The sequence below is a fragment of the Schistocerca americana genome, chromosome 2 (genome assembly GCF_021461395.2).
Source record: "Schistocerca americana isolate TAMUIC-IGC-003095 chromosome 2, iqSchAmer2.1, whole genome shotgun sequence".
Classification (NCBI taxonomy): Eukaryota; Metazoa; Arthropoda; class Insecta; order Orthoptera; family Acrididae; genus Schistocerca; species Schistocerca americana.
Window position 1 is genome coordinate 1,023,039,825 of NC_060120.1, and position 27,166 is coordinate 1,023,066,990.

General features: G+C 43.3%; 1 protein-coding gene across 1 annotated transcript in view; it reads right to left on the minus strand.

Moving 5' to 3' along the window:
• The window catches only part of LOC124594641 (dehydrogenase/reductase SDR family member 11-like), a 39,884-nt gene extending 14,385 nt beyond the window's left edge, over positions 1–25,499 (minus strand). Inside the window, exons 1-3 of the mRNA XM_047133009.1 lie at positions 25,338–25,499; positions 12,242–12,404; positions 7,431–7,560 (exon numbers count right to left, since the gene is read on the minus strand). Coding sequence (XP_046988965.1) covers positions 7,431–7,560; positions 12,242–12,404; positions 25,338–25,475 — 431 coding nt within the window. The 5' untranslated portion in view covers positions 25,476–25,499. The remainder of the gene's footprint in view (positions 1–7,430; positions 7,561–12,241; positions 12,405–25,337) is intronic.
• Between the last annotated feature and the right edge of the window lie 1,667 nt (positions 25,500–27,166).

Below are 27,166 nucleotides of genomic sequence, written 5' to 3' on the forward strand. Positions count from 1 at the left end.
TATTCCGGAACGGTTTTATATAGTATGCATATCCAGGCTACACGCAGCCACGGCAAGACATCAATATCTTTATCTTCAAAGCACTTTTAGATGTAGCAGAAACATGCACAGATGCATTATCTTGCGGAAACGTTACAATTTCATTCCCCACGTTCTCATACATTCTAATCAATTCTGTCTCTACAATCCAACTGTTCATTCAAGAGTTCACTGTTCTGCTCAGTCAAGCAGTGAGTGATTTATCTTTAGCTCAGAAGGCCGCTCAAATCGTAACACTTCTGCCACCAAAAATTTCTGATCACTCTTACCTGCTGAGCTGTTCTCAGTTCATGCCAGTAATACTGAAATCCATCCCGCCCATGTAAATTAAACTTCTTGTCATCACTGAAGATCACTTTATCCCATTCTGAAGTACAGCCTGTTTATGTTTGGATGTTAGAACAGGTTTCTGCAGTCTCTTGAATGGGAGATGTTTTCATTTGGTAAAATTTGTCGTTCGCGTTACCGAAAACTTTAAGTCAGAAACGAGTTGCGCAAGAGGAACCATTTCGATGCCTCAGATAAAGTTCCACTTTGCCGATATTTTACGTGCTGTCCATACCGTGCCCCTGATCTAACGATATTATCGATCGCTGTACTTCTACGGTTCAACTTCTTGGCGATCTGACAATTAGAGAGTTCCATTTTCTTGTACTCACCAATTTTTGCTTTTCCATCTCACAACTGTGTACCGTGTGGCCTTCTTGCAATCGTGGTTTATGTTCACAATACGCACTGTCATTAGTGGTGTCTGTTTCCTTTCTACAGTAGAGACACATACGCACACACTAACACCACACACAGCCAAGTGCCTCTGCACTGAGTTCTACCCTCTACCATTTGAATCGTTGATATCTGATATCAAATGGGTTACCATTTGACTGCATTTTTCAGCATACTAGATCTCGTACTGTTGCATACACAATGTGCACATCTATTCCAACCGACTACGTTAATTTTCTCATAAATGTCCATGCCTTTACACTGATTTCCACTACCCTATAGGTCCACGCAGACAGAGCCTCACATGCTTATGTAAGCCTCATACAACTGAGGTGCGGCAGGTTCCCCAGAGGTTGCCCGCTAACGACTGTTCCACCTCAACAGCCGTGCATCTCATCAGCGTGCAGCACATCATGACACTGAGGTTTTTACTATCGAGGTTTGTAACATCCACGCGAACAGGGCGGTTAAACCGAGATCCTCATTCCCTGTGACATAGAGCGTTCCACTGCAACTCTGCACGGTGATTAGCTGAGTCGTGTCCAGAACTTACAGTTCCAGACGACTGGCGGCGCTCACCATTTCCCAGCTCATGAGACGCAGGTTCACCAAGCTCATACCTAGCAAGCGAATGCTCATCTCCCTGAGGTGTTCACCGCGTAGGACGACATAGAGAGCAGGTGTGGCATTACCGAAAACCTCACGTGTGGCAAACATTATTCTCTGGCAAGAGATCAGGTGGAAGGCCAAGGGACAATGAAATTAAAACGTGTGGAAGAAAGCGTTCAGGAGAGTGGAGAAAACGAGGCCAGGGTAAGAACTGAGAGGTGTTGGGAAGACTGGAGGAAATGGAAGTGGCTGTAATCCAAGATACTCTGCGAGTAGTAGGAAGCTGTACAACATGATGATGATGTTGATTCAGATATGTCTTGACTGCACTTCTTTCAACTAACTTGTATGTGACACGAGATCTATTGATTGAACTACGCAGTCCTGAAACTTAGATATGTTACTTTACACTTCTGGCGCCATTGTTAAGCAAGTGCTCGTACTTATTTATATCTAAGGGACGACTGACAACGAATCCGATAAACAACTCGGGCAGTTGATGACTTCCTACTCGAATGTAATGTACAAGTGCTCATTTTTACAGCTTTTCCAGTGACCTGTGGCTCTGACGTTATTGTGAAACCAGTCACATGATTGCTCAGAAACAATACTGATGTAGGCTTTTTGTCTTTCACTGGAGCCTCCAACAAACTTCTGATCTGAGTGCCCTACGCTAAAAGCCATCACCAGATACTACTCTAGTAGACGATTTGTATCAACCCAGAGTGCGTCAGGCAATCTGTGAGATTAAATACTAATCGAATTTTCCACTCTTTGGGATAAGGAAATGGACAGGCTGCAGTCAGATATAATGGGAATTAAGGAAGTTCAACACAAGGAACTACAGTACTGCCGGTCACGTAAATACTGGCTTATCAACACTAGAGGAAATAAGGGTAATGAAGGAGTAGGACCAATAATAAAAAACAGAATAGAACTGCTGATGAAATACTGTGAACTGGATGGTGAATGTGTTATCAGAACCAAGATAGGCCCATTACAGTAGTCCAAGTATAAAAGTGTTTAACTGTTATAGCTACGAACGAATGCAGTTAGTAGAGGACAATGAAACAAACAAAAATCTTAATAAATACAGGGTGTAGGGTGTATAAGTGCAGATATTTTTGACGGTGGTTTAGGAAAGTGTACTGAACATCATTGCATCAGTATTTACATCATTTCCAGACTAATAATTATAGCCATTACAGCTCATATGTTTTTATGTTGGTTAGTACCTCCAAGTACATGTGGCGCGGCCGCTTTGGGGTTATACGATGTGCGAGGGGAAGTGTTTCATTGTTTCCCTTCCAGAACTTACAAGTCACAGATGTGGTACATGGGCAGCAGGTCAAGTCTTGAAGTGTGGACACGTGGATGCAAAACAGTTAGTCTGTACTGACAGGCATTGTTCATTAGTATTGCAGTGCATCCATGCAGAAAGCATCAGGTAGTAAATTTTGTGACTTGTTTGTGGGAAGACTGTTCGACACAGAAATAAGCAAGCATCACGCTGTTGTGTGTACATATTAAGGTACCACATGTGAAAATATTTGCACTTAATACCCATTACACCCTGCACAGGTCCAGAAGCCAAATGTTCATGAAAAACAGAACTGTGCAAAGGAATCTTATACGTTTATCTTGAGTGCAGTCTTGTACAGATGTAAAACGTCGATGATAAACAGTATAGACACGAAGACAATACAGACTTTTAGGTTGCTGTACTATTTAAAACCGATGAAAACTGGATGGGTAAATCAGATACTTTAGTGATCGACAAAGTGCAGCCTACGCGTCGCATGCAGTCTGAATCAAGTGTTAGTGTGGCCCTTCGATCGTTGGCTATACTTAATAATGATATGGATCTAGCAGCTAATTCAAAAACGTCAACTTCAGAGCGTTGTTTTCCCGCTCAGTAACAAAAATACTTAAAAAGGCAGTAATTTTTAACATGTGCTATATTTTAGTTGATGTTGAAGAATTTGGCCAGGAGATAACAGTAAGAACATTTGACTGCTCACCTCAGAAGCAGATGGGTAAGTAGCGCGGCCGCTTTGGGGTTATACGATGTGCGAGGGGAAGTGTTTCATTGTTTCCCTTCCAGAACTTACAAGTCACAGATGTGGTACATGGTCAGAAAGAAAACAGAATGCCTTGAATGACCAGAGATAGGACGTTCATATTCACAGGACATGTACATTAGTAGGTTCTGCAGAAATTATTAGGAGTTCAGGTTCAGCATGTGTCTAATAGGCACCAGGTTCGTCATGAGCCCTGATATCTTGTACCATATGTGATGGCATCAATGCGTATAAGGCGTGAACGGCGTCCTGTGGTATAGTCATCTATGCTGCATTCACCTAATTCCAAAGTTCACCTGTGATGCTTGGCACTGGGTCACAGTGCTACACTCTTCGTTTCACCACATCCCACACGTTTTCGATTGGCAACAAGTCGCGTGATCTGCTGGACCAGGCAGAAAGGCTGACGTCCTGTGATACCAAACAGACGTATGTTCGTACAGCAACATGTGGTCGTGCAATGTTTTGCTGAAAAATGGCGTCTGGGGTGTTGTGCAGAAAGGGCATGGCTACAAGTCACTGGGTGTCTTTCACGTAGGTCACATCGGTCACAGTGCCTTGGACAAGCACCAACTGTGATTTGTGGATGTACCCAACAGCACCCCACACCATAAGGCCTTTACTTGGCACCGTATCTCTTGGGCGAATACTGCTCTCACTGTCTGCTGCGAAACAAAATGGGGCCATCATTTTCAAACAAACAGAACCTGTATTCGTCCAGAAACGCTATCTGGTGCCATTCCTGTCCCCAGTGACGTCGTACCACACACCATTGCCGTATAGCACGTTTCTGCACATTCGTCAAAGGTAGATGGAAAAGTGGATGACGAGCACATAACCCATGCCGAAATAACCGGTGACGGACTGTCAGCCCTGATAGTATATGATGTGTTACACTGTTCCACTGTTGCGTCACGGCAGAGGAGGACGCAGATATGTCCTACAATTCCATTTGGATGAGGTGTCGATCTTCTCGGTGTGTGTGTGTGGGGGGGGGGGGGCGGAGGGTGGTCTGCATGGTGCGATGCGAGAGCTGACCCACCTCGTCGGTCGTGTTGCACGGCCTTCCGTGAACCATTGTGCAAATATCCGTTGCACTGCTAAAACACTTCGTCCTGCAAGAGCCGCAGCTGCCAAAGTCACTGATTTCACGGCAAGGTCCGCGCATATGTCTGCTCAAGTCACACTGATGCATTACCTTCAGTTTATAGCGACAACGAGAGCCTCAGGCACATTTTAACGGTGAGTGGTGTTGCGCCACGATATCGATATTGACCTTCAACTCGCGCCTTCAAATTGTAATCGTTTCTGCAGGACATCCTAATGTACATTTCCTGTAAATATGAACGTCCTATCTCTGGTCGTTCAGAGTGTTCTGTTTTTTTTTTTTTTTCTGAACGCAAGTGTATCAATTTCAGAAGGAAGTATCATGGATTCCTGATTGCGCATTGTAGAGACAGCCGCCTTTAAATGTGGTACATATTTGTAGTAAGGGATATGAAATTAAATTAAGGCTGTTATAATACAAAGCAAGGAGTAGAAGAAAAAGACATTCAGAACATTCGGTAAACATTTGTGATCTGGTGTCAGATTGCATAATGCTTTAATATATAAGTCAAATTACACTACTGGACATTAAAATTGCTACACCACAAAGATAACGTGGTACAGACGCGAAATTTAACCGACAGGATGAAAATGCTGCGATATGCAAATGATTAGCTGTTCAGAGCATTCACACAAGGTTGACGCCGGTGGCGACACCTACAACGTGTTGACATGAGGAAAGTTTCCAACCGATTTCTCATACACTAACAGCAGTTGGCCGGCGTTGCCTGGTGAAACGTAGTTGTGATGCCTCGTTCAAGGAGGAGGAATGCGTACCATCACGTTTCCGTCTTTGATAAAGGTCGGATTGCAGCCTGTTGCGATTGCGGCTTATCGTATCGCGACATTGCTGCTCGCGTTGGTCGAGATCCAAAGACTGTTAGCAGAATATGTAATCTGTGGGTTCAGGAGGGTAACACGGAACGCCGTGCTTGATCCCAACGGCCTTGTATCACTAGCAGTCGAGATGACAGGCATCTTATCCGCATGACTGTGAAGGTTCGTGTAACCACGTCTCGATCCCTGAATCAATAGATGGGGTCGTTTGCAAGACAAAAACCATCTGCACGAACAGTTCGGCTACGTTTGCAGCAGCATGGACTATCGGCTCGGAGGCCATGGCTGCGGTTACCCTTGGCGCTGCATCACAGGCGACGAACCTGGGTGCACGAATGGCAAAACGTCATTTTTTCGGATGAATCCAGGTTCTGTTTGCAGCATCATGATGGTCGCATCCGTGTTTGGCGACATCGCGGTGAACGCTCAATGGAAACGTGTATTCGTCATCGCAATACTGGCGTATCACCCGGTGTGATGGTGTGGGGTGCCATTGGTTACACGTCTCGGTCACCTCTTGTTCGCACTGACGGCACTTTGAACAGTGGACGTTACATTTCAGATGTGTTACGACACGCGGCTTTACCCTTCATTCGATCCCAGCGAAACCCTACATTTCAGCAGGATAATGCACGACCGCATGTTGCAGGTCCTGCACGGGTGGTTCTGGATACAGAAAATGCTCGACTGCTGCCCTGGCCAGCACATTCTCCAGATGTCTCACCAATTGAAAACGTCTGGTCAATGGTGGCCGAGCAACTGGCTCGTCACAATACACCAGTCGCTACTGTTGATGAACTGTGGTATCGTGATGAAACTGCATGGGCAGCTGTACCTGTACACGCCATCTAAACTCTGTTTGACTCTATGCCCAGACGTATCAACGCCGTTATTACGGCCGTAGGTGATTGTTCTGGGTACTGACTTCTCAGGACCTACGCACCCAAATTGCGTGAAAATATAATCACGAGTCAGTTCTAGTATAATATATTTGTTCAATGAATACCCGTTTACATCTGCATTTCATCTTGGTGTAGCAATTTTAATGGCCAGTAGTGTACTATCATTAAGCAATTAATCATCAGCCGGCCGGAGTGGCCGTGCGGTTCTAGGCGCTACAGTCTGAGCCGAGCGACCGCTACGGTCGCAGGTTCGAATCCTGCCTGGGGCATGGATGTGTGTGATGTCCTTCGGTTAGTTAGGTTTAATTAGTTCTAAGTTCTAGGCGACTGATAACCTCAGAAGTTAAGTCGCATAGCGCTCAGGGCCATTTGAACCATTTGAACCATTAATCATCAACTCACACAGAGAACACCATAAAAAACAACACCACAACAGGCAATTATAGTGTGACAACTTTCGAGTCTCTGAGGGTCGCAGCAATATGAAAAGGAGAATAGTCGACACGAAGTATTCCGAGTACTTCCGACTTTTTATGATCTGTCCTGGAGGACCGGTGGACAGCATGTCATGTCCATTCCATGGCTAGTCAATTGGGGCTTCATAACATACTACTTTACGTTGGTTATCAATAATTAATAATATCAGTACATAAGCGACTCCAAGCACCACCCCACAACGTCCCTATTGGTTCTTGTGCATGGACAGTTGATGACCACTGGGATATTTAATGGGCGCAAAAAACAAATTGAGTAAAGGGAGGGATTGCTTGCTAGACCACATCCAATTGCGCTAAGGAATTGTCAGTGTGGTAGCTGAAGGAATTGTAAACGGTAAAAAATGTAGAAGGGGGCAAACACCAGACTACAGTAAGCAGGTTCAAATTGATACAGGTTGTAATAGTTACTCAGAGTTGATGGCACTTGCGCACAATAGACTGTCGTGGAGAGACGCAGCAACTCAGTGTAAGGAATGAAGATCCCCAACAACAACAACAACAACAAAAGCAGATATGGCTGTTGAATTCACTTGACACCTAAAGGCTGTTAACAGGCTGTATCACTTTGGACAGATGCCACTATCTGGTCCTGAATGCAGGTGATCCCACTTTGCAGTAGGGTTGGAGTAACCCACCTGTTGATGTGGATGATGAAGCCGTCGCCGACGCCCCTGCCCAGCATGTCCTGCACGGCCTCCCTGGTGCAGATGCTCAGACCCAGCACGTTCACGTCCAGGATGCTCTTCCAATCTTCTGTCTTGCCATCTGATTGTCAGAAAAAGAAATTTAACTTTGGTAATCAGTACGTTTTTGGAAGAATTTTGATAAATAGAAATTTTTGAGAGTTTTGCATGTATCATGCGCCCATTTAAAATTTTGCACATATTCAGCTTTTGCTCATGCGTGGTTATTTATTAAAATTTATACTGCAGTTTGCCGTGTTGACGAAGCAGCGAACAACTGCCATGATCTCTTCTTGCATTACAGGCTTCAGCTGTGTACATGTGTGTTGCTTAATAGCGTTTTCTGGTTTCGTAAACCGACCTTTCACAAGATTGTCTTCTCAGTCCATGCTTATGTTTTGGAATGCAGCAAAGTAAATGGTTGGTCCATCGTCTGTTCATATGGCTGCACGTTCCTCCGTGCTTCATAATCATTGTATTTGTTTATTTTACCTGCTCTGGTTATGCCCATCAGGCCACCTCTTACATCGAACCAGGGTTTGACATATACAGAACATTTTTTACATCGCCGTTTCCTAAGAAATAAAGTAGTAAGGTGCACTACTCTGGCAATTCCGGGAATATCTCAAGAGACGCTTTACGCGTCTGTTATACAGAGTGTTCATAAATGAATATCGGGGTTTTAATGCTTTATAATAATTATTATATTCAACTTACAGTTATAAATGATATGTCAAATGAAAGAGCGACTCATACAGTTTTACCAAGAACGTTATAAATGTTCAATGTGAGCACCATTTGTCACACGGCACACACCAAGTCTATAGCACAAACGCTGGATAGGCCGCAAGGGGCCCAATGACAGGGCTTGCTTTGCATGGCCTCCACGTTCACCCGATCTAACGCCATGTGGTTTTTTTTTCCTTTGGGGCTTCATCAAGGATCGTGTGTACTTGCCTCCACTACCAGCAGACCTCCCTGAGTGAAGAAACCGGACTGAAGCAGCTGTTGCTACAATCACTGAAGACACACTTATCAACGTTTGGGAAGAACTCGGCTATAGACTTGATGTGTGCCGTATGACAAATGGTGCTCACATTGAACATTTATAAGGTTCTTGGTAAAACTGTTTGAGTCGCTCTTTCATTTGACATATTATTTATAACTGTAAGTTTAATACAATAAATGTTATAAAGCGTTAAAACCCCCATAATCATTTATTAACACACAGTGTAGCAGAAATATCTGTGCGTAATGGTATAATGGTATACAAACATTGAAGTAATTCTGTTATCCCGACTTCGTGTTTTTCCCTTAAGCTTCGTTTTTCGCGTAAAAATGAAAGAAAAAACACTGTTTTGGGATTCGGCCATGTTCTCCGTCTTTCTCATTCGATTTTGAGAAAACTCTTCATCAAATATATTTCGACATACACTGACATCGTAGCATGATAATGAACAGGTTTTACCTGTATTTCCCTTATTCCCCATAGTTATTGTAATATTTCGCAAATAAGTAAACTACCAGGCATATTTACAGTCGCTGGCGAGTTCACATTTGGTGGGTTTTATGATTCAAATGGCTCTGAGCACTATGGGACTTAACATCTTAGGTCATCAGTCCCCTAGAACTTAGAACTACTTAAACTTAACTAACCTAAGGACATCACACACATCCATGCCCGAGGCAGGATTCGAACCTGCGACCGTAGCAGTCCCGCGGTTCCAGACTTGAAGCGCCTAGAACCGCGCGGCCACCGCGGCCGGCGGGTTTTAGGACATAGGTTGCTGCGTGCCAAATATAGATAACATATCGAAAATGTTTTTAACGGTGGAAGGAGAAGGATACCTATTTACAGTACCGAGTAAATAAGTAATATTTTTCACGTTTGACCGTGACGAGATACGACGCGCTACACTCGACGTTTTAGCTGCACACTATGCGAATTTGTGGCTCATCTTTCTCTTCCGTAAGTGATTTATGAAGTCAGCTACAATCTCATTTCAAGTTAATGCAGCATTGAGACTTCCTTTAATTTTGAAACTAGAAGTATGGAATGGCAGATACAGCGCCAGAGTTAGTTATACCGTGTGTTCGGAAATTCGTGTTACAAACATCTACGATTTGTAGAACGGACTGAGCAGATAATAGCTTGAACTGGAACTTTTGTCCAGAAACGTGCCTTTCCGTGCTACAACCGTTTGAAAACGTGTTGGTAACGTGGCCACTTTTACAAGTCATTTATTAGCCGTGACACAATACATCACTCATTTCACAATTATTTACAAATCCGCTCGTTAGTAACCAAATAAACAAAAAACAAAGTGACGCATCACGGCCTCTTCCAATTCGGGTGTGTGGCGTCTCGTTGGAGCAGTACAGTCACGCCCGCTGAAGGTGCCCTTTCTCGAAGCCGTTGCGTAATTGTGGCGAAAAGGGTATGCGATGGAGTCAGATGTTGTGGGTAACGATCGTGAGAAAGACTACGAGAGGATCATCCATTACCGTGTGCTTCGCCAACGTGTTCTCAACCATGTCGCTCTAACACTCACAGGCGCGTGAATGAGGCTCGAACCAGGTCAGAGAGATAGGATAGACGTCAAATGACATCAGCCAATCTGATGCAAGCACCCCCCACCATGAGTACCCTGCTGCATACCCACCTAGCAAACACGTTTTCAAATGGGTTTAACACGGAATCGGTACGTTTCCTCACATGTGCTCTGATTCAAAATACGAGTATTATGTACTCAGTCCGCTCTACAAACCTAGAAGCCCGTAACTGGAACTTCCGAACAATGAAACATCCGGCAACTGTTTTCGTTCATATATTGTCGAACAAATTGCGTGTGTTCCAGCGAGCAATGGATGAGAAATGGTATTTAGATATTACTATAACTAAAGTATTCTGTATTCTAGATGATTTTATACCTATCAAATTGCTTGTGCGTTTTATGCTTACATATTTGGGCTTTCTTGCTGGAGGCAGTGTATTTGAGGTAAAACCCCATTTCTACAACAGTTATTAGACAATTACTTAAGATATATTTGAAAAAATATCACTCTCTTTTTATTTTTCTGGACTTTGAATCTGTGCAGTTACAACGTTGTGCTGCTGAAACACTCTGCTTTTCCTGTGTTACTTATTGCAGAAATCTGCACTAGCAGCTGCAGAAAATACGGAAAAATTTAACACTATTCCTCTTGCAATTACACGAACCAGGTGCAGACAGCACTACATTTACCGCCCTCAATCAATGGGTTTTGCCAGACAGACGTGCAAATCCACTATTCACTTGGAACATGCTGATCGAAATTCCGTTTTTCAGCTGATGTGTACTGTCACATCTCAAGTAAGGCTTTCTTCTCGGCACTTTTTTTTACTGACAGAGTTTTATCATACGAGATAGGGAGAACTGGAATGTTATCTATCGGCTAATTTCTTTCCCAGTGCCTCTCGGCTTCTTTGCAATAATTTGACAAATCTGCGGTTGCTGGATATTACAACTTTTCCTTTCTCTTAGTGTTGAAGAATTGTCAGATGAAATGCGTAGTCAGACATAATGCGCCTCTACTTAACCCGTCATCTAGTGCACTAAGATCGTTGAAATCGTCTGGTCCCATCTTGTACCGAAGGAATCTATTGTCCCCTGCGTTGGCAATGACTGTAATTCAGTTTTATGGGTGAAAGACTATTTAGTTCCTCTCTATAAGTGCAAAATCTGTATCATATGGTAGAAAACTATTATCTATAGCTAGTCATTTCTAGTCTACAGCAGTGAAATATTTATCGATGATCAGACTATGGAAAAATGCCCTAATATTTCAAACATCTCTCAGAAAATCACCAACATTTATGCTTCCGTTCAAATGAGAATCAAATGAAAAACAGATATTATAATCAAAACATTCTAGTCTCGTTGCTTTTCTCTGAATGCTTTCCTTCATTGTCTGTAGCACAGTATAGAAATGCCTTTCAGAAACACTGTAAAAGTTCTGGAAATGGTTGGGATATATGTTCAGCTCTTTCATTACGTCGAATATACCACGTTTCTTCCCTTTTTTCAACCAGAATGGATATGCGCAGTATCTTCTTCGCTGCTCAGCATTCAAGAGTTAAAAAACATGTAGTGCATCAGTATCTTCATATGATGAAGACGACTTATTCTGATCAAATCGTAGCACGACCGTCCCGCGTCTCTCTCACAGTGAATTGCTCACGTCCCGTTCGCACCATGACCCTGACTCATCAACGACTAGGGTCCACGCCACGCTATTTCAATTCGAATTGGGCCCACGGCAACTGGGAATGTTTTACTGGTTTAACTGTCCCATCTTAAGTGGACGTGATGAGGACGATGTAAAATTCCTTCCTGTTAAACAGACAGTTCAATACTGCAACCATCTCAAGAACTTGTATCATCCTTTTCGAACAGTCATTTATTTTGTTAGATCTACACTGATTTCTAATGCGTTCCATTCTTGGATTTTTGTCTATGTGTGTATTGTCCGAATAATTGTTTTCAGCGAAATCAGTTGTCCGATCATTAACTTACAGGTACACCACACGTCTAGGGACTTCTTGTGCAGTTCGACAGATATTAATTGCACAGCTTGGCAGTAGATCAGTCCTTTTAAATGATTGGCAGCGTGTTGACCAATTCCGATGTGCCGTACCGTTTCTTATCCACCAGTACAAGTGTATACAGCCATTTACACCAATGTTTTAAGAAATATGAAATGTTATGTATATATTTCCTTACCGATCGGTTCGTTGGCTGGAAAGGTACCAGCGTTGTTAATCAGGACGTCTACACCTCCTAGGTTGTCCTTAATCCACTTGAAGACAGACAGGATGCTACCTTCGTCACCCACATCTCCGGCGATGGCGTGAAGTTTACCGGGAGCGCCATTCAGCTCAAGTTCCTGTCACAAGAGAACCAGCGGCGTCTTGATAGAGATTACGAGGAACTCACCGGATACTTCTTATCTGTATTTGTCATGGGCGAGCGTAACCCCCTCCTTAGCCAAGTACTCGTACATTGACACGTCCACTCAAACATAGCCAGTTCGAATACAGACAGTCTCGAAACTACATCTCCTGAAAGTGGCAATGACACTGAAACAGGTATATTGGAAGTTTGTTATTTGCATTTATGGAGTTTGTACATACTTTGGATGTTTCAAATGCTAAGCGACAATTTTGTATTGCTTATTATTGGCGTGCAGTCTTTGGTCAGAGTAGCTGTGTCACTGGGAGATGTGCTTGTTTTTGTCATCTCTGCTTGGCAGCGAGAAGATGTTTAAGTAAAATTATTTGTGTTTTAGTATTGTGGAACAGAGGAGAAAAATTCAGTAAGTGATTTAGAATGAAATGAGATGTACTGAGACTAGAAAATAGTATGAAGGAAACGAAGGTAATACTTTTTTATTTATGTAGTACTGCGATCGCGCGTACATTGTAATTATTGTCGAATGACACATCCATATTAGAGAACTTAAAATTTTTCTTTAGAGATGTATAATTCTCACTGTAAGGTATTTTTTATGTTTACCAATACTTTGTCTAACATTTGTGAGAGTAAAAGTTTGATATCAATGCTACCCTTTTCAGTGTTAATGAGTGTTGTAACACTCATACAATTAATAATATACCAGATATTTTAAAAACACTTTGTTAAAGGAATATTTCGCCAAAGAGCACTGTCCACATCCTCAATCCAAGTCATTTTTATTTAAAGGAGTGTCTCACTCAATAATGTGTTTAAAATAGTTTACTGATTGTCTGGAGCATTAAACTAAGCTCTCAGTAAAGCAACTGTAGTTAAAAATTTGCAGCTGGCGCACACAGAGCAGCAAGCACATTGTTTCCAAGCAATTATATTATGAGGTAAGAGATTTTGGTAATTTCCAAGAATGTTTGCCTATCGAAGTCGCGTGGTCCAAACGATACGTATCGAACGCGCGATCCTAAATCGATAATGCGACGCTGATGGCGGGCGTTATGAGTTTGTTTACGATGGTCCCTACAGCAACGACAAAAGAAGAGCGTTACAAAAATACTTGTAATTACGTTACTCGTCGTCGGTGTTGTCGTCATGTGAAAGTCCATGTGATGTGTACGCTAGGGATCAATTCCCCTTTTGCCATAGCCTGGGTTAACTCTTGTCAATATCACGCAAGAATACGGGTAGAGTGTCCCATGCACTAACTTTTTCCTGCAAACGCAAGTTGTGGAAATAGAGCTACTGAAACAAGTATAGTTCGTCTCTCTGTCCTGAACGCCTTTCTCTTTTAATGGAAGACTTCACAGTTTTCTACAGCCGCTCGAAGTTCTGTCACATGCACTGGGGTCATCCAAAGACACGAACTCTGCAGAGTGGTGGACGAACTCGTGGTCGAATCCTTCTGCTCTGAGTGTCTTGTAGGACTTAAACCAGTCTGTAATGACTTTATTACCAGGCAGTATGAAGTGCTTTATCAGACACACTAAAGTGACCTTTTCTCGGGACTCTCTTTCTATCCCACCAAATATCCAAATATGATCGATTTCACTCTTTAAAGGTCGCCTTCTCTGGTTCTTCCTTCTTGCTATGTGAGATTCGTCCACTTCAACAACTTTACTCCGCCAACCAATCGGTACACTGTCGTTCGTCAACACCATAAAACACACTTCTCTGCAAAACCCGAAATAGGCGCACACGGTATTAGCAGGTAACTCAGTTTCCGATGCTGTTCCTTGCAAGGTGTAGTCTCGAATACAGCAAGATAGAAGAATTACGCTGGTCTGGACGGATAATTTAGAAGACTCGAACTATACATTATTCCTGAAACTCGTTCGTTTTCCGCACTGTCCGCAATGAAATTGTAACGGTATTTCAGCATAGAAGCCCTTCTTACGAAGTTTTACATACTTTGTAAGTAGGCTGTTTAGGTTCTTATATTGGTAACGCCACCGCCACGTAGCGCTCTTTATGAAAATCTCTGGCTATGCTGTGTGCAGTCTGTGACTGGGTGGCATTGTTGGAATTTGCTATTGTAGTGTTGGGCAGTTGGCTGTTAACAGCGCGTAGCGTTGCGCAGTTGGAGGTGAGCCGCCAGCAGTGGTGGATGTGGGGAGAGAAATGGCAGAGTTTTGAGAGCAGGTGATCTGGACGTGTGTCCATCAGAGACAGTAAATTTGTGAGACTGGATGTCATGAACTGCAATATATATATTATGACTTTTGAACACTATTAAGGTAAATACATTGTTTGTTCTCTATCAAAATCTTTCATGCCTGTCAGTAGTTAGTGCCTTCAGTAGATTGAATCTTTCATTTAGCTGGCAGTAATGGCGCTCGCTGTTTTGCAGTAGTTCGAGTAACGATGATTTTTGTGAGGTAAGTGATTTGTGAAAGGTATAGGTTAATGTTCGTCAGGGCTATTCTTTTGTAGGGATTATTGAAAGTCAGATTGCGTTGCGCTAAAAATATTGTGTGTCAGTTTAGTGTTGGTCATAATAGGTAAAGAGAGAAATGTCTGAGTACGTTCAGTTTTGCTCAGCTGTTTGAAAATCAAATAATGTAAGGGGTCTATCAGCACAGTCATTCATTAATTTTTCCAAGGGGACGTTTCAACTTCGCACCCCCAGTCTGCACAGTCCCTCGTTTCCTCGTCAGGTAGTAGTCGACATTCGCGACAAAAAGTCAAACAATTTTCTACGCTGGATTAGCATGGAATCAGATTATTCCATGTGAGAGAATCCGCCGAAGAAACGTCAAGAACACCAGACATCCCACTCACTACCGACATAAATCGTCTAGGTTTCCCTAGCAACTCAGAAATAATTCGCGGAGATATGTAATATTGAGTAACTAAGGGAACGACAGAAAACAGATAAAATTGACGATCACAAATAACTGATCATAACGCCCGCCGCCAGAGTCTCATGATCGATTTAGGATCGCACGTTCGATATGTATCATTTGGACCACGCGACTTCGATGGGCAATCATTCTTCGAAATTACCGAGATTTTCATTGCGGAATTATCTACGCCCAGGGTCAATTTCATAAACAGTATTATTAGCCAAGTCATTAACGTATAGGGACCAGTTTGTTTAATTAAAGATATTAACTGTAAATATCAGGATTTAATCAGTTTGCACATTTCTTTTAGAAAGACTAGAAAACCCGGGCCAGATTCATGTTGCATTCTGGCAGGCAGATGTATTTAGTTTCTCTCGCAGTTGGAAATGCACAAAGCTAAACAACAGCCAAGTTACAATCAATCAACAGGCCAGCTCTTCAAAATCCAAATCAAATCAAAGAAAACAAATTATTTAAAGGAAACATTCAACATGAAAGATATTTAGTAGGCAACGCTTTTCGTTCAAGCAGTCATTCTGTCTCCACCGTCTCGTTGCGGACTGGTGCACGATGCAGTCAACAGTGAAGCAGGTGGGTTTCAAATAGCTCTGAGCACTATGGGACTTAACTGTTGAGATCATCAGTCCCCTAGAACTTAGAACTACTTAAACCTAACTAACCTAAGGACATCACACACATCCATGCCCGAGGCAGGTAGCGAACCTGCGACCGTAGCGGTCTCGCGGTTCCAGACTGTAGCGCCTAGAACCGCTCGGCCACCTCGGTCTGCTGGTGGGTTTCAACTGCAACACTACATTAGGTCGTGAAGGACAGGCTGGCCTGCAAGTATTCGCCAAAGATAAATGAGGCACACGCTCGATTAAAAATTATCTCCGGATACTTCCAGATGAAAAAAGGTGGATGTGACCATTTCCACCATCACCGAGATGTAATGTGTACCACTGACCGAAAGAGAATGAATGCAGTATCGAGTTTACATCAAAAGTTCGTTTGATTCTATTGATTATTTTTCGTTTCCACATTCATATCTTTGATTTTTAAATGCAGTGTTACAGCTAAAGCAGAGCGGCACTGATTGTCTACCGTTTGGTGTCATCTGTAATAAATCTTTTAACATTTACTTCTACTACTCTACAGAAATATGTCAACGACATTATTTCACTCAGGAGTGGGGGAGGGGGTAGTGAGAGAGGCGACCTAGACTGATATGAAAACAGAAGAAACTCACTTACTAGACCATTCGTTCTTATTACTGGGTTCAGCAAACTATGTTTCCATTCTGAGATCTGAAAAGCATAGATCGAGCAAGCACAAAACTGTGGGGTATCTACAAACTGTGGGGTATCTAGAGAACATTTTTAACGTATCCTGAGGTGACTAAAGTCATCGGATACCTCCTAACATCGTGTCGGACCTACTTTTGCATGGCGTAGTGCAGTGATTTGACGTGGCATGGACTCAGCAAGTCGTTGGAAGTGCCCTGCAGAAATATTGAGCCATGCTGCCTCTACAGCCGTCCGTAATTGCGAAAGTGTTGGCTGTGCAGGATTTCGTACACGAACTGATTTCTACTTTATGTCTCATAAATATTCGATGTGATTTGTGGTGTCACCGCAAGACACCATACTTGCTAGGTGGTAGCCTTTAAATCGGCCGCGGTCCATTAGTATACGTCGGACCCGCGTGTCGCCACTGTCAGTGATTGCAGACCGAGCGCCACCACACGGCAGGTCTAGAGAGACTTCCTAGCACTCGCCCCAGTTGTACAGCCGACGTTCATAGCAATGGTTCACTGACAAATTACGCTCTCATTTGCCGAGACGATAGTTAGCATAGCCTTCAGCTACGTCATTTTCTACGACCTAGCAAGGCGCCGTATTCAATTGATATTTATTATGTGAACCATGTACCGTCAAGAGCGATGTACACCAATTATGGATTAAAGTTAAGTATTCCAGCAACAACGTACCTTATTGGCTATATTAATTACATTTAACTGTTCCAGACCTCACGCCAGTCTGCGTGTAATTAAACGCGTGCATTTCGGCCTCCTCTAGCAACACGGTGTTGGCTCTTCTGCCAACACAGCATGATTCATGTCGGGCGATGTCGGTGGCCAAATGATTCGTTCGAATTGTTCAGAATGTTCTTCAAAGCAATCACAGACAATTGTGGTCCGGTGGGATAGCGCGTTGACACGGGAGCATGAAGTCTGTGAATAGCTGGAAATCGTCTCCAAGTAGGCAAATATAACCATTTTCAGTCAATTATCTGCTGAATTGGACCTTTGGACCCCATCCATTCCATTATGGAGCCATACCAACAGATCCTTGTTGACAACTTGGGTCCATGGCTTCAGCAGGTCTACACCACACACAACCCTACCATGAGATCTTAACAACTGAAATGTAGACTCATCTGATAAGGCCCAGGTTTTCCAGCAGTGTAGGGTACAATCGATACGGTCAAGAGCCCGCTGCAGGCCATGTCGTGCAGTTAGCAAAGACACTCTTGTCCTTGTATGGTGCCACAGCCCATTAACGCCAAATTTCGCCCCTGTGTCCTCACGGATTCGTTCGTCGTACGGCCCACATTGATTTTCGCAGTGTTACTTGTCTGTTAGCACTGACATCTCTAACGCAAACGTCGCTGCTCTCGGTCGTTAAGTGAAGACAGTCGGCCACTGTGTTGCCTGTAGTGGGAGCTAATGCATGAAATTTGGTTTTCTCGTTGGCGCAGTGGATCTCGGAATATTGAATTCCCTAACGATGTCCGAAATGGAGTGTCCCATGTGTCTAGCTCCAACTAACATTCCACGTTCAAAATAAGTTAATTCCCTTCGTGCGCCCGTAGTAGCATTGGAAACCTTTTCACACGAATCACGTGAGTAAAAATGCCAGATCGGCCAATGCTCCGCCCTTTCATACTTTATCTAGCCTACACGATACTACCATAATCTGCATATGAGCATATCGCTATCCAACGACTTTTATCACCTCAGTGTAATACGGATCCATATACACAATCTCTCCGGCGTTTGGGGAATATTCTCGGTCCTATGAAGGCGTGCCATTGGAACTAGAAACGTCGAGGCGGCTATTAAATATTCGTGCGCTGTCACATATGCAAACTTTCGAAAATAATTCACGTTCGATACAGTACGTGTGTTTCAGATTGAATGAAATTTTCAGTCTACAGCGGAGTCTGCGCTGATATGAAAATCCTGGCAGATTAAAACTGTGTGCCGGACCGAGACTCGAACTCGGGATCTTTGCCTTTCGCGGGAAAGTGCTCTACCAAGGTCCCGAGTTCGAGTCTCGGTCCGGCACACAGTTTTAATTTATGTTTCAGATGTTACCAAAATTACTTTTGTAGTTTTCATAACAATTTTAACGCTGGAGGTTTTCTACAAGATCAAAGAGAACGCAGATTCCTCAGCGACGACGATTTTAGTTACATGGGCTATTTTATTTTTTATCTATGAATAGTTTTACGTTTTCACAATAAAATATTTACTAGACATATCTTTAATCTTTTAGAGTGTTCCTAAATTTTTTACCGAAAACTTATTACTGTTTCTAGATTTTTCCTCAGACAAGTAATAAAAAAACGATGTCCATCTTATTGCATGGCCGAGAGACTCCTGCTGATGAACTACATGAGAAAACTACACTCCTGGAAATGGAAAAAAGAACACATTGACACCGGTGTGTCAGACCCACCATACTTGCTCCGGACACTGCGAGAGGGCTGTACAAGCAATGATTACACGCACGGCACAGCGGACACAGCAGGAACCGCGGTGTTGGCCGTCGAATGGCGCTAGCTGCGCAGCATTTGTGCACCGCCGCCGTCAGTGTCAGCCAGTTTGCCGTGGCATACGGAGCTCCATCGCAGTCTTTAACACTGGCAGCATGCCGCGACAGCGTGGACGTGAACCGTATGTGCAGTTGACGGACTTTGAGCGAGGGTGTATAGTGGGCATGCGGGAGGCCAGGTGGACGTACCGCCGAATTGCTCAACACGTGGGGCGTGAGGTCTCCACAGTACATCGATGTTGTCGCCAGTGGTCGGCGGAAGGTGCACGTGCCCGTCGACCTGGGACCGGACCGCAGCGAAGCACGGATGCACGCCAAGACCGTAGGATCCTACGCAGTGCCGTAGGGGACCGCACCGCCACTTCCCAGCAAATTAGGGACACTGTTGCTCCTGGGGTATCGGCGAGGACCATTCGCAACCGTCTCCATGAAGCTGGGCTACGGTTCCGCACACCGTTAGGCCGTCTTCCGCTCACGCCCCAACATCGTGCAGCCCGCCTCCAGTGGTGTCGCGACAGGCGTGAATGGAGGGACGAATGGAGACGTGTCGTCTTCAGCGATGAGAGTCGCTTCTGCTTTGGTGCCAATGATGGTCGTATGCATGTTTGGCGCCGTGCAGGTGAGCGCCACAATCAGGACTGCATACGACCGAGGCACACAGGGCCAACACCCGGCATCATGGTGTGGGGAGCGATCTCCTACACTGGCCGTACACCACTGGTGATCGTCGAGGGGACACTGAATAGTGCACGGTACATCCAAACCGTCATCGAACCCATCGTTCTACCATTCCTAGACCGGCAAGGGAACTTGCTGTTCCAGCAGGACAATGCACGTCCGCATGTATCCCGTGCCACCCAACGTGCTCTAGAAGGTGTAAGTCAACTACCCTGGCCAGCAAGATCTCCGGATCTGTCCCCCATTGAGCATGTTTGGGACTGGATGAAGCGTCGTCTCACGCGGTCTGCACGTCCAGCACGAACGCTGGTCCAACTGAGGCGCCAGGTGGAAATGGCATGGCAAGCCGTTCCACAGGACTACATCCAGCATCTCTACGATCGTCTCCATGGGAGAATAGCAGCCTGCATTGCTGCGAAAGGTGGATATACACTGTACTGGTGCCGACATTGTGCATGCTCTGTTGCCTGTGTCTATGTGCCTGTGGTTCTGTCAGTGTGATCATGTGATGTATCTGACCTCAGGAATGTGTCAATAAAGTTTCCCCTTCCTGGGACAATGAATTCACGGTGTTCTTATTTCAATTTCCAGGAGTGTAGTTTCGGCTTTGTTGCACTGGAGACAACACGGTATCGAGTAGAGAGGAAAGCTAGCCCACTTGTACTAGTAACAACGATTCCACAATAAATGCGCCAATGAATTCTATTACTCTTTTGGCAGTGGTGGGCCTGAGGATGGTGGTAATGTGCCGCCGAAACTAGTCGTGTGAGACAATAAAGATAATCGCAAGATGCAGCTGCGTTGTTATAGTTAGTTTTATGAGAAAATGTGAGAAAAAGTATTTCTTGAAAGTGTCTTGTAAAGTTAGGTTTTACTTTTTTTCGTAACGACTGGTAAGAATTTTCTTTTGAAAAGTACTCCACGGTATTCTAGACTAAAAATAAAGATGTGCGATATTTTTTTGGAAATTTTTGCTAACATCTGAAATTATCACTAACTGAAGTAAAGATAGGTCCTAATTACATAATTAATCATAAAGATCGGGCCCAATTACTCAACTATATGCATAGCATGGGACAAGGATGGCCAAAAATCGCACACTCGCTAAAAACTGACGATGTCACACAACAGGTATTATTTTGCTGTGAAAAAATTTCGCGATACCACCCAAACTCTACCCTTCACCTACAAGCTGGAAGGAAAATGGCAGGGGTGCAAGGTACTATCTCTGTTCATTTTGGTGGAAAGTAGGTTCAACTGTCGAGATGCTGGTGTTGGACAGATAAGAATTTAAGAAGTGTATTACTTGTAAGCATACAGCTAAGCACAATATCTATCGTTGTTTGATGTCATAGTTCGCTACAGATGCTTGCTCAAAAGCCACCCTGCAACCCAGGTAGCCGAAGCCAATACACGCTGCCACAACTGCTGGGAAAAATGCATCACAGACGTAATTACATTTCAAAACTGTCGTGTGAAAACCAGTACTCCTAATGAATGGCTCATAAGGCAGCACATGTGCTGGGGAAAATCGTCGTCCCAAAAGGCTGCAGAGGGGGTGGTGGCTGAGTGTGTGTTCTCACCGATAGACATTTACAAACTGCCGAAAATCGAGACCCCCTTACCTCCAATCATGCCTCCCCTCTCTCCATCCAGCCTTCCTCCTACAGGAGAGGGGGGGGGGGGGGGGGGAGAAGGGACACATTGACTTTTTCAAAAGGACAGCTGCTCCTCCGAACGCCTCATTGCACTAGCTGGTCCTATGCCAACACAATAGTGTGTATAGTCAACTAAACAACAACAGATAAAAGTATGGCCGCCCCAAGTGCTAATTGTTCGTCTGAAATACATCGACACAACCCACACACAGCGTCTGCCTGGTCAGGGGGCTACCACCCACAGATTAGGCATGCTCCCATCGCCTCCAATAGGCCTGTCGTTCTGCAATGGAGAACAAAAAATGGCTCTGAGTACTATGGGAGTTAACATCTGTGGTCATCAGTCCCCTAGAACTTAGAACTACTTAAACCTAGCTAACCTAAGGCCGTAGTGGTCACGCGGTTCCAGACTGAAGCACCTAGAACCACACGGCCACACCGGCCGGCTGATGGAGAACACTTTTATTTAATGTATATGTAACTCTTTCTTGCACTCTCTTAAATGTGTTTCTCAGGAAGACTAGACCCCTCTGGAACAACAACGGAACTCCTGAGAACAGTTGAGATGGCTTTTTCAAAAGTCGGCTGCTTGGAAAACAGGAAGCCTTCACCCTAAAGCGACTGCAGACATCAATGCAACCTCACACCACAGTGTATTCAGTACAATGCGCCTTTGCGAGCACGTTCCTGGGCAGTAGCGTTGTCTTGTTGGAATAATGAATCACTGACCTCATTTTCATTCAGCAGAGCAATAAATGGATAAATTATCTGGGAACAATAAGTATCAAAAGTGATGGTAGTATCGAGAAAGATAGACCCTATAATTCGCGCTCGCGTTATGGCAAACCACACTCCGATTTTCTCTCCGTGCAATGGTGTTTCACTTAAGGAAATGTATATTCTAATAAGAAAAATCGGGAATTTTGGGAATTAATGAAGCCAGATAGGTGAAACTAATCCTCAACAGTGAAAAACGTTCGATCTAAAACACAAACTCCATGACAGTTAACAAATACCTGAAACCATTCACGATATGTTATTAGTTTCACATGGTCCATACAACATAATTAGTGCACTAAGTACTTTTATACGGATACATCCCCAGTTCATTGGTTACAGCTTTTTGTGCTCGTAGCAGAGATTTTAGCTACCTTCCGATAATCTCTTCATTGATTTGTTGGACTCCGCAAAATGATGTCCGTAATGTCGTGAACATCTACACCTACATCGATACTCTGCAAATCACATTTAAGTGCCTCGCAGATGGTTCATCGAACCACCTTCACAATTCTCTATTATTCCAATCTCGTATAGCGCGTTGAAAGAATGAACATCTATTTCTTTCTGTATGAGCTCTGATTTACCTTACTTTATCTTGGTGATCGTTCGTCCCTATGTAATTCGGTGTGAACAAAATATTTTCGCATTCGGAGCAGATAGTTAGTGTTTGAAATTTCGTGAGAAGATTCCGTCGCAACGAAAAACGTGTTTCTTTTAATGATGTCCATTCCAAATCCTGTATCATTTCTGTGACAATCCCTCCCAAATTTCGCGATAATACAAAAAGCGCTGCCTTTCTTTGAACTTTTTCGATGTACTCCGTGAGTCCTATCTGGTAAGGATCCCACAACACGCAGCAGTATTCTAAAAGAGGACGGACAAGCGTAGCGTAGCAGTCTCCTTAGTAGGTCTGTTACATTTTCTAAGTGTCCTGCCAATACAACGCAATCTTTGGTTTGCCTTCCCAACAACACTTTCTGTGTGTTCCTTCCAATTTAAGTTGTTCGTAACTGTAATACCTAGGTATTTAGTTGAATATACGTCTTTTAGACTACACTGATTTATCATGTAACCGAAGTTTAACGAGTTCCTTTTAGCCCTCATGTGGATGACCTCACACTTTTCTTTATTTAAGGTCAACTGCCACTTTTCGCACCATTCAGATATCTTTTCTAAATCGTTTTGCAATTTGTTTTGATCTTCTGATGACTTTATTAGTCGATAAACGACAGCGTCACCTGCAAACAACTGAAGACGGCTACTCAGATTGTCTCCAAAATCGTTAACATGGATAAGGAACAGCAAAAGGGCTATAACACTACCTTGGGGAACGACAGAAATCAATTCTGTTTTACTCGATGACTTTCCGTCAATTACTACGAACTGTGACCTCTCTGACAGGAAGTCACAAATCCAGTCACATAACTGAGACGATATTCCATAAGGACGCAATTTTGCTGCGAGCCGCTTGTGTGGTACAGTGTCAAAAGCCTTCCGGAAATCCAGAAATACGGAATCGATCTGAAATCCCTTGTCAATAGCACTCAATACTTCAAGTGAATAGAGAGATAGTTGCGTTTCACAGGAACGATGTTTTCTAAACCCATATTGAAAAAAATGGTTCAAATGGCTCTGAGCACTATGGGACTCAACTGCTGAGGTCATTAGTCCCCTAGAACTTAGAACTAGTTAAACCTAACTAACCTAAGGACATCACAAACATCCATGCCCGAGGCAGGATTCGAACCTGCGACCGTAGCGGTCTTGCGGTTCCAGACTGCAGCGCCTTTAACCGCACGGCCACTTCGGCCGGCAAACCCATGTTGACTGTGTGTCAATAGACCGTTTTCTTCGAGGTAATTCATTATGTTCGAACACAATATATGTTCTAAAATCCTGCTGCATATCGACGTTAACGATATGGGCCTGTAATTTAGTGGATTACTCCTACCGCCTTTCTTGAATGTTGGTCTGACCTGTGCAACCTTCCAGTCTCTGGGTACGAACCTTTGGTCGAGCGAACGGTTGTATATGACTGCTAAGTATTGAGCTAATGCATCAGCATACTTCGAAAGGAACCTAATTGGTATACAGTCTGGACCAGAAGATTTGCTTTTATTAAGTCATTTAAGTTTCTTCACTACTCGGAGGATATTTACTTCTACGTTACTCATGTTGGCAACTGTTCTCGATTCGAATTCTGGAATATTTACTTCGTCTTCTTTTGTGAAGGCATTTCGGAAGGCTGTGTTTAGTAACTCTGCTTTGGCAGCACTGTCTTCGATAGTATCTCCATTGATACCGTACAGAGAAGGTATTGACTGTTTCTTGCCGCTAACGTACTTCACATACGACCAGAACCTCTTTGGATTTTCTGCCAGGTTTCGAGACAATGTTTCGTTGTGGAAACTGTTATAGGTATCTCGCTTTGAAGTCCGCTCTAAATTTCAAGCTTCTGTAAAAGATCGCCAATCTTGGAGATTTTGCGTCTGTTTGGATTTGGCATGTTTGTCGTTGCTTTTGCAATAGTGTTCTAACACATTTTGTATACCAAGCTCCGTCGTTTGTTAATTTATTTGGTATAAATCTCTGAAACTTCCGTTCTGTTAAAATTGTGGGCCTACCAGTTCGTGGTGCGTCATGAACTGAACCTGTTGTCGGGAATTTGCGAATTAAATCACGCACAGTGTCACGATGTGGACACCTCGAAGCAGAAAAACGGAATCCAATTTGCCGCCTCACATGCTCTCTAAAAACGCTCTCTCTGTAATAGTAAGCATTCAGACCACACTCAGATCACACAACAACTAGACAATAACACAAGTAACAGCAACAAACATACACACAGCACTACTACTCCCATCCTACCACTGCTGGGTCCGGGAACACATGCATGCAAGATTTGAATGTGCTGCCAAACTCATCGCAAGGCGAGACACGCAATACTCGCCACTCCATAAAAAAAAAAAAACATAAAAAACTGGCAGCCATACGGTCTCATTGTAAGACTGTATCTAGGAATACAAGTTAGGACACAGAATGGGTGTATGAGTACCTTGATCTTGTCAACCCTCCTGGCCATTCCCACGACGGTGAGTCCTTCTTTCAGCAGCGCCTGCACTATGGCAGCGCCGATGCCCGCACTGGCGCCAGTAACCAGTGCGACACGTCCCTTGTATTTGTCGATACTCATGGCTCTGTGGACAGAGTGGTCAGCTAGTCAGGATCTCAGGCACAACTGACATAGATATTCTAGCCACACTGTCTTCTATATGTGTACATGTACACGACAAGTTATCAGCAAAATTTACTCTGGTGTCATGTGATAGAGATAGAAGTCATCATGTGAGGGAAACAGTGTACTAGAGCAGCAAATAGAGCTTCCGATGATCAACACTGTACGTAAAGACTGGTATGTTATCGCCTTCATAAACAAGTGTAACAGAAATACCCAGTATTTTTAGCGACGATCAGCGTGTGTAAGGTATGGAAAAGAGACAGATTTGCCTTAGAGACTGCAAAGACGATATTAATCACAGCACAATCTTAATCTTTCCTTGTCAGTCACGTGAGCAGTCGCGCGTTACACAAAGCAAAACACTTAGTTTTGCTTCAGTTATTGGTCTTATTTTACATTATATATACCATACAACATATTTCATCCATTTTATGTTCAAAATAGAATAATTTCTGCTCATAATTGTATAAAAAATTTTATGATACACTGAAACAGACAAAAAAAGATTTATACATCTTATGGCAGGAAAATTATCAAGTTTCCATCTTTCCTGCTGGGTTCCGCTATCATCAAATCGAAGCCTCCTCCCAACATAAAAATCTTCAGCTCTTGTTTCACACTCGCCCTCCACATCACTGCCCTCAACTTCAGTTTTAGAAATGTAGAATGGTCGTCAGCATTTATTATTTCTTCCTCACTCGTACGCGAATCGCTTTCCTCAAAAACTTCGAGATGATTGATTTTGAGCTTTCCTTTCATTTTCTTTTCCTTCAATTCTCGCAAAGTCTAGGAACAAGTTCACGTTTTACCGGGCTCCATCTAATAAAAGCATTCCGAATATGTGTTATTCTAACCACAAACAGTAAAAATAAGAAACACAAAAAAGAACCGTAGTTACATTATGTAAGCAACAAATTTGATGAAGCATGGATGTGACCAAACAATGAGAACTAGTGCAGTTGGTCACTGTGGGGACAGCCTGGAATACGGATGCTAGAATACTCTCTAGGGATAACGAGGGCTAATAACGAGAGAACTATTGGGGCATAAAAACGAAGCTACCTTAAAGAAGTGGAAGTTATTTTAGGGGCAAGTATGTTATCAACTAATGACGAAATTGCCACTAGACAAAACATCAACTGTGGAAACAAACACTGCCATATACGCGATAATGTGTTCTTAGGCCAACAATTTGATATTGTGGAAACAGAAATAAAAGACCATAGGCATAAAAATCCAGATCTACATGATCTCTGGATGTAGCGCTGAGATACATGAAATTAAAATATGTCCAAAATTTTATATTGTTCTGACTGTCAGCCACAGTGGCTTATGAAACGACGATGTACTTTGTGGTCATCTGAAGACATAACAAACGCTGCGAGTTTAAGTTGTCTATCTTATAAAGCCTTACCTTTTGTCAGAGACATACTGAAATTTTTTCTTCCTAGTGCAGTCACTTTTAAAATAGAAGACTCAGACAATTTAGCGTTCCAACAGCTTTTATTGGTTTAAGCCGTAGTGTTCCGAAACTCAAAGTTTTTTAAGCCTTTTTTTGAAAAAGGCTTAGTTCGGAGGCTTTATACTAGTCTTTTACCGACCATAGAAAAGACAGTGTGACAAATATAAAGCTTAATAACGACAAC